At 31.3% G+C, this 16,732-nt stretch overlaps 1 protein-coding gene across 1 annotated transcript; it reads left to right on the top strand.

Moving 5' to 3' along the window:
• Nucleotides 1-457: 457 nt before the first annotated feature.
• Nucleotides 458-16,421, top strand: LOC129963951 (uncharacterized). Its single transcript, XM_056078572.1, has 3 exons — nt 458-1,672; nt 8,908-9,286; nt 12,404-16,421. The coding sequence occupies exons 1-2, from the start codon at nt 548-550 to the stop codon at nt 9,244-9,246; spliced, it is 1,464 nt and encodes a 487-aa protein (XP_055934547.1). The 5' UTR covers nt 458-547; the 3' UTR covers nt 9,247-9,286; nt 12,404-16,421.
• Nucleotides 16,422-16,732: the final 311 nt, after the last annotated feature.

Below are 16,732 nucleotides of genomic sequence, written 5' to 3'. Positions count from 1 at the left end.
GTACAATTTCAAACAGATTATGACTAGAAAATAATTCTTACTGACTTAAAATAAAAAAGAACACTAATTATAGATAAGATACCTTTTGTATTTGGTCATAGAAATATTCAAATAGAGCGATGGGTTTCAAATATGTATTGCTGAGCTTGTGGCGCCATCTGTAGAAATATTTTTGACCTAAATAGGAAAATTTTGCCTTTTTTTTCTGTTTTCATTTATTCCTTAACCGTACATACAAAAGAATTATTATATATTTAAAAAATTTCACTCCGTTAAAAAAATATAACTGACTGGTGACAGTTTAAAACTTAAAATAAAACATTTACAGGTAAATACGTAAAAAATCTTCGTTGAAAAAAAAACTTCTTTTGAAATCTTCTGTAACTGTAACCTGCCGGCATTCAAGTGACAGCGCATCCACAGGTAGCATCAGCATCATAGAGTGTGGGTTGCATAACAATCTGCATTGCTGGATGCGGAGAAAGAGAGGATAGCATCCAGAATAGCTTCAACTCATTCTGGTTTCAGTTTAACGCTCGTTTGAAGAATGTTGTTAATTGCTATACGTATTCAGCCCAGGTTCTCTTGTACTTATGGTTATATTCGATATGTCGGTGATTCTAATTCTTTTGATACGATTCAAGTACAATGTTTTAAATCCGAATTGAAGCTACTGCTGCTTAAGAATGATGAAATCATTAAAGAAATAAAAATCAAATCGCCGAAGGATATTTTCATTCCTACGTCAATATTATTTGAGTCCGATTATGTTTCCAGTATTGTGAATTCAGATTCGACTATTAAATACCAGACAAAATTGACACCAGCTGGCCACCGTTTCGCAGAATTTAGCTTTCGTGTGAAAGTATATAACGAGATATATAAACGAGATACAGAGCTAAAATCTGACATAAAACATTGTTTTAAAGAGTGTTTTAAAAACCGTGTACTTTTGAGATTGCTGTGCGGTTGTGGAGTTGGCTTGCCCGAAAAACCTGTGTGCAGCGATGCTGACTTTTTCGAGGGATGGACTCGCCATGTGGATGATCCACCATCAATACCTCAACCATCTTCGCGGATTCTTTATGCGGACGAAACTTCCTTTCATTTAAATCCTAGACCAAATTCAGATATTAGCTGTAAAAGTTCAGCCACTCTGGATAAAAAATGCTGTTATAGTCAGGATGCTGTTAATCAGAATGCTGACTGTACCACCGATCTAAGTTCTGATTGCCCAAATGTTTCATCAAACATTGATTGCTCAAATAAATCATCTGGTGTCAAAAACAAATCTGAACTAAATGCACAAGTTTTGAACAGTTCTGATCACCCAAATGTGGATTCTTCCAGTTTGAAACAAGCTGATTCTTCAGTCAAAAGTTGCACACATCATGGCTTTGATGATTACAAGTGTTCTGATGATGATAAAAATGAATACTTGTATGACCCCAAAGCTGTTAATGTATGCGAATCATGCAGAGATAGTCTGACTGCTGAAACATCCTCTATTCCATTCATGGGGCTTTATTTTAACAAATTGATTCTCATAGATGCCTCTAAAAATCATGACCATTTGGAATATGCACGCCAAATAACATTGCTATCATTCTGGACTTTGGTGAAGATAAATAAATCTGCACCACTACCAGCTTATATTTGCCTCCAAAGCAAAGTAAGTATTATTTTCATTTAGTTTTATTTTAAGGTTAAGTATATATTAAACAGATCTGCTAAATTAAATTTTAATCTAAGGATTTCATTAAGTTATGTACTTTATGTGCTGTTTGTTATGCCAATTTCAAAATATCCATTTTTGTGTATCACTGGAAGACTTTTTTATGATTCATAAATTATAAATTTTTCATATGTACTTTTTATAAAGCATTCATTATTTTAATGAATTTAACTTACAAAGATTTTTTTAAAAGAAATTATTAAATAACAACAAAGACATATATTTCTGAAAAGAAAATGGGTTCTGAAAATTTCACAAAACTATGTTACTTTTCTTTTAAATGAATGCTTTTGTTCTTCAGATTTTAAAACCCGTTAAGTATTTTTTTTTCTTTCTTTTTTAATCTCAACAGTTATTTGCCTTCATATTTAAATTCCAATGTCTTTGTTATGATTTTTTCATTCAATTAATTTCTAATCCTGTTTCTCATTCAGTACAGGTAAGTGCTAAAATTAGGAATACAAATAATCTATTCTTAATGTCACGTTACTGGCTAATCTTTCATGTTTTGTTGCTTTTCTCTTTATTCAGATTATTGTATACTTAGGATCCTTATAATTCCATAAAAAAATTCTGAGTGATGTTTTTGAAACTAACCCACATATTTTTCTTAGTCTTTTCATTATTTCCTCAATTTTTTTAAATTCTTTGTTTAATTATTTTTATTCCTTGTTAGTCCTTATATCTGGACCAATGAATAGATCCTTTTTATTTTTATCTTCTAACAGATTATATACTAGTATCTAATAGATTATATCTAACAGCCTTAGATGCTAGAAAACATAAACTGAATATCTATAATCTTTATCATTTGCATCCAAAGCTTTACAAATTTTTTCATCAACCCAAGATGTTAGCAAAAGGTTTTGTTTTGTATCCACAAAATATTGCAAAGATGCATTCTTTGATTCTGTAATTTATATATTTTTTTCTTATGCAGTATTGGTTTGTTTGCTTTGGTTTTTGCAATTTCAATTCTTACTATTTACTTGATTAAAAAAATAATTTTTGTTTTATATTTTTTTTAAACTGCTCCAAGAATTGCAGTTATGCTAGAAAAAAATGACAGTAAATAGAAATAAAGTTTATTAGTTCATAAATAATTTCAATTATAAACAATGGTATGATAATTAAAATGGTATTCAATTGATAACATTACAAGATTATGATCAACAGTATATGAATTATATGTGTAGAAATATCTATTTACAATATATGTGTGATTCTATTCAAGAAGAATGTCTGATAAATTTATATTTTTAATTTCTGTGCCAAGAGAAATGTTGCTCATATTACAAGTAGATCTTTATATTTAAGTCACAATCTTGAAACTTAATCTCGTTCTTTTTTTGAAAAGTTTTAATTGTATACCAAGTTATTTAATTTTTATAATTTTCTTCTTATAGTATAGTATTTTATATTTATTGTTATCATTTTAAATCAGTATTTAATTTAAAATTTTAATAACAATACATTTTATTCAATAATATTTTGTTTTCATTTTCATTCATTTGTTTTCATTTCATTCAATTTTATTTACACGAAAAATTTGTGAATGGTGGAAAAAAAAAGAAAACAGTTTGCCAGTTTACAAATCTCAAATACATGTTTATTTATGGTATGTATATACAGAATAAATAAATTAATTTTTTTAATATTAAAAAAAATATTTTTACCCAGAGTTGCTGATTTTTTTTACTTTTGAGAATTTTCAGATTCTTTAAAATTTTCATTGTAATTCAGCTTTAAATAACATAAGGGGAATCTTGTAACTGAAAACCCTTGGAAGAAAAGTGGTTATTTAATGATGAAATTCTTTCTGAACAATAAACCTTCATTACATTGACATGGAACCCAAAAAATCAAACCAAATGATTTGATGATGTAAAAATTAATTGTGTTCCAAGAGCCACAAAACAAAGAAATTTAGATGTAATGTTTCTCTGTGGTATACTTTCTATAAATTCCAGGTGCAAAATTATTTCAAATGTGCTACTAGGAAGATTTTTGGACCACAGAGCTATAAAATTTGATGCATAATTATTTCTTGGGTAATATGAATGTTAAATGAACTAAAGAAAAGAAGGCTAGTTTAAAGAAATGGAATTAATTACATATTTAAAATTTTAATAGCTTTAAATTGATTCAAAATTTTAAAGTTTTTTTTTTCAATAAATTTGATTATATCATATAAAAATCATTTTCAGAACTAGCTCCAATCATCCAATTTTATTTCTGTATAATTTTTTTTTTAATTTTTGAGAATTTTCTTAATTAGTTTTAAACACAATTTTGAAAATCCTCTTTAAATAATTGTGTGCAACAAAATTGGAAATAATTAGTGTCTTTTAATAACTCATATGACTAAATAAAAATAAGAATATATTTTTCAGTTTATTGATATTTCTGTAAATTGCTGTTATTTCTGTAAATTGCATGATGTAAAAAGTGATATGCACTGAATACTATGGGTAATATAATCAAGCCTAAAACATTATTCTACAATGCTTCAGTCTAGAAGTTGAAATCTCCATCATTTTTAAATTATGATAATTTATTTATTCTTACAGTCTCTTAACATTATTATCAATGCCAGATGTGAAGATTCAGTTAAAATGAAGTGGTGTTTTGCCAATTTCTGATGACAAAATATTCTAGATTTTTTATACTCAAATGTGCAAAATTCTATTGTACATTTGATTATAAAAAGTCCAGAATATTTTTAAGTCCAGAAAATTCTATTCAAAATCCCATTCACAATAAAGCTATCATTTCAATGATCATTTTCACAATTAATTAAAAGCAAATATATATACATATATATATTTGTGTGTTTTTGTTTCTTTGTTGCAATTTTAAAAAGAATATTTTAAAATATGATTTGCAGCAATGTTTATTTATCATTTTGGTTCGAATAATTTTCTCAGATCACCAACTTAAAAATAGATTATTATCTTAATGATACCAATTTTACTGGATGATAGTTTGTTTCTATTTGTTAGAAATTATCAAAAGTCAATTTTTAAATATATGCTGTGTTATCACGTTTTTTTAATGTAATTATTTAATCTCCAGGGTTTTTTTAAATCCAATATTCATTATTATTGTTTGAAATTTAAGTGTGAGACATTTATTGTTTTGTAATTGATAATATGAATCCTTTCCAAGACAGCTAATCATTTCCCACATTCATCATTTCAGGAATGGTCTTATTTTCTGTCTGTTTTTAACTCATGCTCAGTGGTGCACTAGTGTTAGAATGATCTTTTGTCATTATTTACTTTAATCGTTGATCATTTTTTTTTATTACTTCCACTTGCCATGATTTTACATGGAATTTACTTAATTTTAGTACATATTAATATAATTAATTTAAATATTATAACTCTTTTCTCTATATTAATGTTTTGAGCTACAGTACACATTTTCAGGGTGCTCAGCCAACCAGGAGATTGGGAACACTCAGGGAAATTTATTCTAAAACTGTAAATTTTTTATTAATCTGCACTGTGGTGGACATGCCTTGACCGCGTCTCCTCTTGTAAATAAGTTATGCCTTTCCTGGATGGATTAAAAGAATTTAAAAATCCAAAGTGTCTTCTCTATCGTCAAACCTGTCATTTGCTTTAAAAATTATTATGTTTACATTATATATATAAAATAATTTTTCCTTTGAACATCAAGGCGAATGTATTATGCATAATGAAAACATAAATTTGAGTATTAATATTCAAAGCTGGAATTGTAATTAAATAAGCATTTTACAGAAATTAAATATTTTTTCCGCTTCTCGGATATATTTTTGTTAAATTATAAAGTACCAGATGTTTTTGCTAATATTTTCATAAAACATCTTTCTTTTTTTTCAAACGCTATGAATACGAATATTTTGCTAAATTTTCATATGGACGACCTGGAATGGATTTATTGCTAAAATTTTCTCTGGGCATTTTATTATTATTTTGTGTTTGTTTAAAATATCCCATACTTTCAACAAATGCTCTATAGTTTAAAAATAGTGTTAAGCATAAGAAAATAATTTGTTTTATATGTTATATGTAAACATTTCACTTGTAATTACTTAAAAAAAAATTTTTTTTTAAGGGAAGAATAGTATTTTTTATTTACATTTTGATATGAAACCAATTGCTACAAAAATTTACAAAATTCGTATCTGCTTTCTTAAATTTATACACCTAAAATACTTTTAACACTGGCTATGCTTGATATCATTGTAAATAATTTTTCTTATTTTGATACAATAATTTCATTTTGTATTTTCAATTTTTTTTTTTTTTTCTGTTAATAGAATTATTGTATACTTCTGATTTGTTTGTTGGTAAACAGTATGGGTAGGCAAGAACACACTGGAAGGAAACAAATTATTTCATTCTTAAGCATTCTGCCAATGTGCATGTGTCTTTGTAACTTTTATGAGTAAATCTGAACAAGCAGTTATAATATAGGGTAGGTTGGTTAAAAGTTGGTGTAGATGAGCATACATCTTCTTATATTGGTTAATATATATGCAAAAAAAAAAAAAAAAAAAAAATGGAGGTATTTTACATAATTGAAGCTTATTTGAAGTTCAGTACCTGAATTTGATTTTTTTTTTTTTTTTTTTGTTGTTTTGTTTTCACAGCATTTAATTTTATTTCACATTGATTTTAGTTAAAAGAGTAGAACAATTTTTCATGCAAAGTTAAATACAAATTAAGCAGTAAATAAAGAAAAGAAAGAAAAGGCAACTTAATTTTGAGGATATTAAATACATACAAAAAAAAAAGTCAAGAAAATTTCTTAAAAAACCTGGAGAAGTCAGGGAAATTCAAATAGCAGAAATTATGGCCATCCTAAATATGTTGATGCTAAAAGAAAGTAAGAAAAAAAAATAATCAGGGATCTAAAGGGAGAAAAAAAATCTTTTTTAAATATAGAATAATATCCGCAAACTAAATGTTGTTTCACTGTTGAAATTATATCACAATTATAATTCCTAGATTATAATTTATAACCACTATATAGTTCCTAGTATAGTTTTTAACCACTATATATATATATATAATTTTCCCTGAAAGTTTTTGTTTGCTTTTTTTTTTCTCTCAGGAATCAAGTTATATTAAATATTAAATTTATTTAAATTATTATTTATTATTCATTTATTTAAAATTATTATTCATTGAAAATATTTTAAAGAATTGTTATTGTGAAAAGATTCCATCCTTATCCTCTCTGTCACTCATTTCATGTTGCCATCCACTCCAACAAAAACATTCAAGTCAAAAAGCTCTTGAACTCTTTTGTGTGTGATCCTTAGTTGTGGGTCATACTTGTGGAAAGCATAATAATTGTCATTTGAAAACTTTCTCTCTTTTTTTTTATCGTGTTTTTTTTTCTTTATCGTAATCATGCTATTAAGGCTCTTCTCTAAACACAAGAAATCTAATTAAGGAATGAGCTGTCCTAATTTAAGGAACTTTACTGTTAAAGATATAAACAAGTTGAGCATTAACGTTCTTTGAAGTCTCAGATTGCGAATTACAACATAAAAACAAAGTAAGTCTTGAAAATTTTTTTGATAAATTGCATTTAAAAAACTGCATAATTTTTTTTTGAAAAAGGACTCTTTTCTATTGGAAACTGATGTAACTTTCTAGCTAGTTCATTTAAAATACCTTTTCTTTATATTTCATCATGCAACTTCTGTATCATTACATTAAACCACCGAGCTCTAGAAAGAAAAGAAAATCATATTAATTTCATAAAAAATTGAAATATCACGTTCTAAAGTTTAACATTAATTTAGCTTTTTAGAATAGTTCTTTGAATTGCTTTCTACTCTCGAGTGAAAACTTGATAATCGTCGATGTGGTAAAGTCATTAAGACCAGCACATACGTCATATATAGCCATTAAGATCAGATTGAGGTGGTACTATGGGACTGGGGTCTTTAGCAGGGTATTTTTAGTTTATTAATAGAACCAAAACTGGCTTATTTATATTATGAATTCCTATTTGTTTGCTCAAGATTCCATTTCGTTGGGATCAGTTAAAAGTCTTTTGAGAGTTTGCTGTTCAAAACGGTACTGTCCTGTTTGGTTGTGATGTCAGAACGCGTGAATAATTCATCGCAACGGTTGGTGAAGTGTTAATCTATTCGCTTTTCGAATCCGCTGATGTATGTAATGCCAAATAGGTACGAATAAATTTTAGGGTTAAAAAAACCCGCTGAGCACAGCAGCAAAATATCGGAGAAGTGATTGGCAACATGAAATACATCAGCAGAATTGGAGTCGGAATCCCTTCAATCTAAACACAATGCTGGAGAAATATTGCTAATTGCTTATTTTATGTGGCAACATCGCGAAAGATACAGGGTGGTTATAATTAAAGTTCCACTTTGAAATGGTCATAAAAGGAAAACTACTGTACCAAATGTTATCAAACTTGGTAATAGTTTAAAGAAGGACATGGGAATTTCTTTTCCGAGAAAAAAAGTTCAAAAACTCTCTACCAGGGGAAAAAATGGAGCTGTATGCAATATTGTTAAACAAAATAGAACATGAAGACATCGGTTTAAAATGAGTTTAATCATTTCTGAAATGTGTTTGCAAAGCATGTTCAATGTGTTATCTCAAAAAGCACTGTTTATGGTGATATTCTGAACAATTTGGCGGAACTGAAAGATGCGATATTCTGACATGTATGCTAATTCCTCCTGATATGCTAAGACTATTGTTGAGAGTGCAGTAATGCGATTTTACTTGGTTTCAGAAAATGGTGGACACCACATTGAACATGCTTTGTAACATGTTTCAGAAACGATTAAACACACTTTAAACCGATGTCTTCCTTCATGTCCTATTTTGCTTAACAATATTGCATACAACGCCATTTCTTCCCTAGTGGTTGTTTTTAGCGGGAAAAGAAATTTCTATGACCTTCTTTAAACTGTTACCAAGTTTGATAACATTTGGTCCAGTAGTTTTCCTTTGACCATTTCAAAGTGGAACTTTAATTATAACCACCCTGTCTGTATGTGTACACGATCAAGACTCTATCAATATACTTTGTGTGCTTAATCATTTCTCCGACAATCTATTTCAAATGACTCGTATAACTAATTAATGTATGTTTATGTTGCTTGAATCTAATAAAACTATTTTTTTCAGGTTCCTGGTGAATCCCGCTGTCTCCTGGTAAATGTTCTAAGGTCCACTATGGGTCAGTTCCTACTGGAAGATTCCATTGAAAACATTCCCGCGGAGATCGACATGAAGATGGAGCCGGTGCACCAAATAATGTACTACCTCGGGACTCCCAGTTCCGAATATGTCCGCGAATGGCGCCAGCGTTCGAACGTCGAACATTTTCGTGTCAGTGACACCATGGTGAAAACACTCACCGAGATTCTGCAGGCTTCGTCGAAGTATTGCGCTCAAATGCCCGAAGGCGGAGATTTCTGTTTTGGCTACATGCGGACGCCCTGCAATGAGTTTGAGCGAATATAAAGAACTGGAAAATGGATGCCTCTCATTGGCATTTCGATCTGTAATGTATTTTTGAAACATATTTTATGTACTTGATTGTTTCTCCTACATTCTGTTTCTAATGAATCGTTTTTAACGCAAATAAGGATGTACACCGGTCAGAATATTTCATCATCTTGCAACTGGGGTATTCTTAATTTCAATCAATTATATTACAGATGGGTATTCGAAAGGGCGAAGGCTTTGATTTTGAAAGAAGAAATTCTATCGTATTATTTTTTTTAGTCGGTTTTTTCCCCTGAATTTTTACTTTCTCGTATACGTATTATAGAAAAAGTATAATAATTGTCAAAAAAAAAAAAAAAAAAAAATTAGAACCCAAAATTTTGACAAATTCCTATGTTTTCGACTTCCCTGAATTCCAAAAACACATTTTTGGAATATGTCCGTCCGTCTGTCTGTCTGTGACAAAGATAACTCAAAAATCGCTTTGAGCTGGACAGTTGAAATTTGGCATACGATTTTTGCATCAAATTTGCAGATTTCTATCAAATTTTGTGTAAACTCTGTTCAGAGGAAATCTGAGCGGCTTTCAAATATGAGTTAACACGGTAATTACAAAACAAGAAGAACTAGATAGATAAAATTTGGTACACAAATGTAATATTTATAGTGTAGACACCTATCAAATTTTGAACCAAATCCAACCAGGAATCGACCGTCTGTCGGTCTGTATTCTCAGAAACACGTAAACGCGATAACTGGAAAAAGGAGGGACTTAAATGTATCAAATTTGGCATAGGATTGTGTGACTACAAGTGAAATTCAGCATCAAATTTTTATTTCAATCAGTTTTGAAAAAAAAAAAGTTTAAAATACAAATTCAGTTTTTTGGTTACTATTAATGGCATGCCAGAGATTAATCACCATAAAACTCACCAAGGATGACACGAAAAATTCAATGAAAATTCTAAATTGACGCCAAAAGTTAATATTGCATAACTATTGTACGTCAGTGCCATGTAAGGCGTTCTCTGGCATGGCAAGTTTATTAGAGAGTATGCGAGAAAGTTTTGGAGAGACCACTCCCGCTGGTTTTGTGAATGCAATCCGAGATATCGATTCTAAAACAATTACGCTACAATTTCGTTTGAGACTTCATGTTCCATCATAGCGTTGATCTAATAGCGTATTAATAATACATTTTATGTTGATTTAAATCGAAAATACCTAATAATATACAAGGTAAATTTTTAACATCTTAGCTAAATAATCAAACTTTTTAAATCATGATAAATTATTTTTATAACTTTAACATATTCTAAAGAGACATTAACTTTGTTTGGTATTCTAATAATAAGCATTATATTAAATATGGGAAAGACTTCCCTACTGGAATAAATAAATTGCATAACAACTATAATAAGGCACTGATTTAAGAATGAATAAGATTTAAGATCGTCGTCTCTTTAGAGGTTTATTGCAGTTCATTGGCCACCGACCGGGGCCTTCAGTTGCATTCAGGGAAGAGTTTTGGCTTAAAGTGGGTGAAATTTCTTTAGAGATTTATTGCAGTTCATTGGCCACCGACCGGGGACTTCAGCTGCATTCGGGGAAGAGTTTTGGCTTAAAGTGGGTGAAATTTCTTTAGAGCTTTATTGCAGTTCATTGGCCACCGACCGGGGCCTTCAGTTGCATCCAGGGAAGAGTTCATTAATTTGAAACAAAACAAATGATGAAATAATAAAAACATTAGAAAAAAATAATAATATGATTTGGCTAAAATCAAAGTTTTGTATCTTTTCTTATCTGCTTAATAAAAGACTTAAGATCATCATTAATAAATCGATGCGAGAAGGTTTTATCTTCTATGGCAAGTCAAAGACCATAGAACTGACAAACTAATTGTACTTTAATCTCCAAACTTTTTTTATGACACACTTCTTTTAAAATGCCTAATCAACAGAAATATTGCCTTTCATTTTTACGTGCTTTAATAAAGACAAAAAAAAAAAAAAAAAAACCTTTAAATTTTTTTTTTCTCCAAAAAACATCAAGTCAAAGTATTTTCTTGAATTCAGTGTGATCAGTTATGCTTCCTAATTTTCAATATAGGAAGTAAAAAAAAAAAAAAAAACTCTTGAGATTGTTGAGATATTTTATATATCATTATTCTGATCACAATTCTTTTTATTTTGTCATATAAAATTAATTAAATTTTTAAAAAAAATATATCAAGATAAAGAAATTGATGAAAGAAAAGAGTAAATATTTATTTGTTTTTACAGCAGTTCTTAAATGATTTAACAGTCTTTTATTCGAAATGAATCATAAAATGGAACCATCCGGCTTACTTTTGAATTGCAGCAGACATCGCAAAGGTTTTGAAACTCAGCATTTGTTTAAACTAGCCGTTTTTGGTGACCAGCTTCACCAGTTTATTTACCTTTCATGCAGTGAAACGATTCATATGAAGTGCATGTGTTATTTGATATTTAATTGAATAAATTTACTACAAATTTCTGGTATACGAATTGAATAATGTATATAATATATTGTAATAATGTATAAAGTGGAAGTGAACATCCTGCTTTGGGGATAGTCAGTTTTTAAATCTTAATTTTAACGCCTGCAAAAGCTCCCGATTGAGTCTTTTGATGGATGAGTTCGAATTCCATCATAACATTGTTCCAGATTGAAACCAAAGTGTGTGTATGTATATTAAAAATAAAGAATAGAATTGGACGGAAATAAAATTGGTTTCATTAAGAAGTTAATTTTCTTGATTTTTAAGATGATACAAAAGCCCTTTTGGGAAAATGGTGGTTTGCTGAATGGCAAACTCGCACCTGAAAATTTTTTTCTCAGCTCTTCCAATTCCTTAAACAAAGTTTGAATTAAGTGCAGATGTAAAAATCTTCAATAAGGCTGTTTTTAACATTTGTCTTTAACTCTTTGTTTACGTTTTGACTGTTGCCATTCGACAATAAGTAATAAGGGCGATTTCTGTCTCACATCACATTAGCATTATGTAGAGAGATATTCGTACTTTTGCGTTATACAAAAATTCTGCTGTCATCGGTTGAAGATTAGAATACTGTCCCCGGTTGGAAGATGTATGTACACTTGTGAAATATGCTGCAGGACATGAATCTAATAAAACGATTTTTTTTTCTAGGTTCGTAATGAAAACCCTGGCTGTTGCTGTGTTCCAAGTTCCCCTTATTGTCCATTTCTACTGCGAGATTCCTTTGTATGCATTTTCCTGCAGATCAACTTGAAGACTGATCGCATCTATAAAGTCCTGAACTTCGACGGTGCTTTCCATTCCAAAAATGTCTGCTCCTGGCCCTGCGATTTCAACGTCGATTACTACCTTATTAGTGGCACGACGATGAAGACACTTCCCGGGATTCTGCATGCTTCTTGTAGCTACTTTCCCCAAGCCGGGGATTTCCCTTGCGGCTTCATGAGGTCCCTTTTCATTTATTGCTGTGATTGTAATGAGCTAAAAAAAGAAACCTCTCAACGATGTTTTGATTTGTAATGTATTTCAGCAGTATATGTAATGTATTTAATCATTCCCCTTCCAGTCTGTATCTGGTGAATCGTTTTATGCATATTTGGATGTATAAAGACTTGAAATCTAATCAAAAGATTTCCTTGAAGGTCGCAATGAAGAGCGCTGTCTTCTGTTGTGAATTCCAAGATCCCCTCTCACCCGCTTCCTCTCACTTGTTGCTGTGATGATTATGAGCTAAAAAAAAAAGACTCTGTGATGTATTTCAGAAACAAATTTTATGTATTTCATGATTTTCCCACCAATCTATCTCTCATGAGTCGTTTTACTCATATCTGGATGTACGAGTATACCGAGCATGAAATCTATTCAAAAGATTTCCTTCAGGGTCGCTATAAAAAAACGCTGTGTCCTGCTGTGGATTCCAGGCTCCCCTCTTACCCAGTTCCTCTCATTTGTTGCTGTGATTTCTATGAGCTAAAAAAATTCATCGATGCTTTTAATGTGTGATGTATATCAGAAACATATATTATGCACTTAATCATTTCCCCACCAATCTGCCGGTCATGAATCGTTTTACTCATATCTGGATATAAGAGTTTACCGGGCATGAAATCTAATGAAAAAGGTTTCCTTCAGGGTCGCTATAAAAAACGCTGTGTTCTGCTATGGATTCCAGGCTCCCGTCTCACCCAGTTCCTCTCATTTGTTGCTGTGATTTTTATGAGCTAAAAAAACTCATCGATGCTTTAATATGTGATGTATTTCAGAAACATATATTATGCACTTAATCGTTTCCCTACCAATCTGCCTCTCATGAATCGTTTTACTCATATCTGGATATACGAGTTTACCGGGCATGAAATCTAGTCAAAAGATTTCCTTCAGGGTCGCTATAAAGAGCGCTGTGTCCTGCTGTGGATTCCAAGCTCCCCTCTCACCCAGTTCCTCTCATTTGTTGCTGTGATTTTTATGAGCTAAAAAAAAACTCGTCGATGTTTTAATGTTTGATGTATTTCAGAGACATATATGATGTACATAATCTTTCCCCCACCAATCTCTCTCTCATGAATCGATTATGATTTACTCATATGTGGTTGTAAGAGTATACCGGGCATGAAATCTAATCAAAAGATTTCCTTCGGGGTCGCGATGAAGAGCGCTGTGGATTATAAGTTCCCCTCTCACCCCCTTGCCCTCGTTTGTTGCTGTAATTTCTATAAGCCAAAAAAAAAAAAAAAAAAAAAAACCTTGTCAATGTTTTAATATGTGAGAAATATGTTTTAATATGTGTCATATGTTTTAATATTTCAGAAACATACTTTATGTACTTGACCGTTTCACCGCCAATCTGTCTGGGATGAATCGTTTAACGCATATCTGGATGTATATCCCGCTTGAAATCTAGTCAAAAGATTTCCTCCAAGTTCGCAGTGAAGTTCCCCTATCGCCCAGTTTCTCATTTACTGCTATGATTACTGTGAGCTGAAAAAATAAGTTATCTCTTTGATGTTGTAATGTGGGGTGTATTTCAGAAACATATTTTATGCACTTAATCGTTTCCCCACCAATTAGTGTTTGATGAATCGTTTGATGCTTCGCTTGGTCTATACCGGGATTGAAATCTAATCAAAAGATTTCCTTCAGGGCCATGATGAAATCCCACCCCCATCATCCAGTTTCTCTCATTTGTTGCTGTAATTATTATAAGCCCCCACCCCCCAGAAAAGAGACATCTCATCGATATATTAATGCGTACATATATTTCAGAAGCATACTTTATGTACTTGATCGTTTCACCGCCAATCTGTCTCGGATGAATCGTTTTATGCATATCTGGATGTATATCCAGCTTGAAATCTTGTCAAAAGATTTCCTTCAGGTTCCCGTGAAGTTACCCTCTCGCCAAATTCCTCTCATTTGCTTCTGTGATTATTGTGAGCTGGAAAAAAGATATTTCATTTGAAATAAATGTTAGATGCATCATAATGTATTTGACGTAATTTTTCATACTAACGCAGTAGATTTTTTCTTGTCCCATTCACAAATTTGTATTGTTTGTAAAAGTTAAATCTACCCTCTCCTTTGTCATAAAGTGTAGTTATAACTCATGAAACAATTTGCTCTCATCAAATTTCCATTATCTCTCACTTTTTTTGGTTCTCCATCAGTCGCTTCCCCATCAATTTGTGTTTGATTAATCGTTTTATGCATGTTTGGGTGTATACCGGGATTGAAATCTAATCAAAGGATTTCTTCAGTATCGTGGTGAAGTCCCCCTCCCTCCCATCACCCAGTTTCCTTCATTTGTTGTTGTAATTATTGTAAACCCCCTCCCCAAAAGAGACCTTTCATCGATGTATTAATGTGTAATATATTAGGAGTCCCATAAGTTTCTTTCCTACTTCTAATATGAAATGAATACACAATATTTACTGTTTAAGCTATTACTTATTTTGTTATATAAGAATTCTTTTGCTCTGTTTCCTTCTTCTATCTCTCAGGAAGCCTCATTATGCCTTCTTTCCAAAATTATTGTGTTTTGGACAAGAAATAATCCTCGAGGTGCGCATTTATTTCGCTGATAGATTTAAAGCGCTTATCGCGAATATAATTTTTAAGGACCGAAAAAAGTAATAGTCAGATGGAGCGAGATCTGGACAGTATGCAGGATGCGGTAAAACATCCCAATCAAACTGTAAGAGCTTCTCTCTTACGAATAATGCAATAAGTGATCCCGCGTTGTCATTGATGAAAAACAACGCCTCGTCAGTTCATTAATTCTGGCAGTTTCATTTACTAATTGATCCAATTGATGACAGTATTTCGTAGAATTCATTGTTTCGCCTTGGTGAAGGAGATCGTAGAAAATTAGCCCTTCCAATTCCACCAAATGGACAAAAGAACTTTTTTGAGGTGTAGTCCTGGCTTTGCGACAGTTGAAGGCCTATTGTCCGTAAAGCAAGTGCGTACACAGGAAGGCTTGTCCCAAATCGATAAACCTGCATGTTTGCACAAGAAGAGTCAGATAAGGCCATTCATAGCGCGATGAGAAAGAAACTGTTGGGACACCCTAATATTTCAGAAAGATACTTTATGTACTTCATCGTTTCACCGCCAATCTGTCTGGGATGAATCGTTTTACGCATATCTGGATTTGAAATCTAGTCAAAAGATTTTCTCCAGGTTCGCGGTGAAGTTCCCCTATCGCCCAGTTTCTCATTTACTGCTATGATTATTGTTTGCCTAAAAAATAAGCTATCTCTTTGATGTTGTAATGTGGGGTGTATTTCAGAAACATATTTTATGCACTTAATCGTTTCCCCACCAATTAGTGTTTGATGAATCGTTTTATGCATGCCTGGGTGTATACCGGGATTGAAATCTAATCGAAAGATTTCCTTCACTGTCGTGGTGAAGTCCCCCCACCCATCATCCAGTTTCTCTCATTTGTTGCTGTAATTATTAGAACCCCCCCCCCCCAAAAAAAGAGACCTCTCATTGATGTATTAATGTGTAGATATATTCCAAAAACATTATGTATTTGATCGTTTTACGCATATCCGGATGTATATCCGGCTTTAACTCTAGTCAAAAGATTTCTTTCAGGTTCGCGGTGAAGTTCCCCTATAGTCTAGTTTCTCTCATTCGCTTCTGTGATTATTGTGAGCTGAAAAGAGATTTCATTGATGTTTTAATGTTTTATGTATTTCAGAAATATGTATGAAATAAATGTTTGATGTATCATAATGTATGTGTCAATTTTTCTTATTTAACGCAGTTAATTTTCTTGTTCTATTCCCAAACTTGTATTTTTATGATATTTAAATTCACCCTATCCTTTCACATTAAGTGTCGTTATAATACATGAAAGAATTAACTCTCGTCAAATTTCCATTATCACTCGCTTTTTTTTGTTTCCCTTCTATGCGGATTTTTTATCGTGCTTTTCTGTTTGAGCTATGAAATGCTTTTTTTTGTTTTTAG

The sequence above is a fragment of the Argiope bruennichi genome, chromosome 3 (assembly GCF_947563725.1).
Source record: "Argiope bruennichi chromosome 3, qqArgBrue1.1, whole genome shotgun sequence".
Classification (NCBI taxonomy): Eukaryota; Metazoa; Arthropoda; class Arachnida; order Araneae; family Araneidae; genus Argiope; species Argiope bruennichi.
Note: the sequence above shows the minus strand (reverse complement) of the source record. Positions and strands in the feature narration are given on the sequence as shown.

Bases quoted from the DNA above. Each gene is read 5' to 3' on its own strand.
- LOC129963951 (XM_056078572.1), top strand. From the start codon at position 548: ATGTTGTTAATTGCTATACGTATTCAGCCCAGGTTCTCTTGTACTTAT. The intron at 1,673-8,907 runs GTAAGTATTATT...TATTTTTTTCAG, and splicing joins ATATTTGCCTCCAAAGCAAA to GTTCCTGGTGAATCCCGCTG.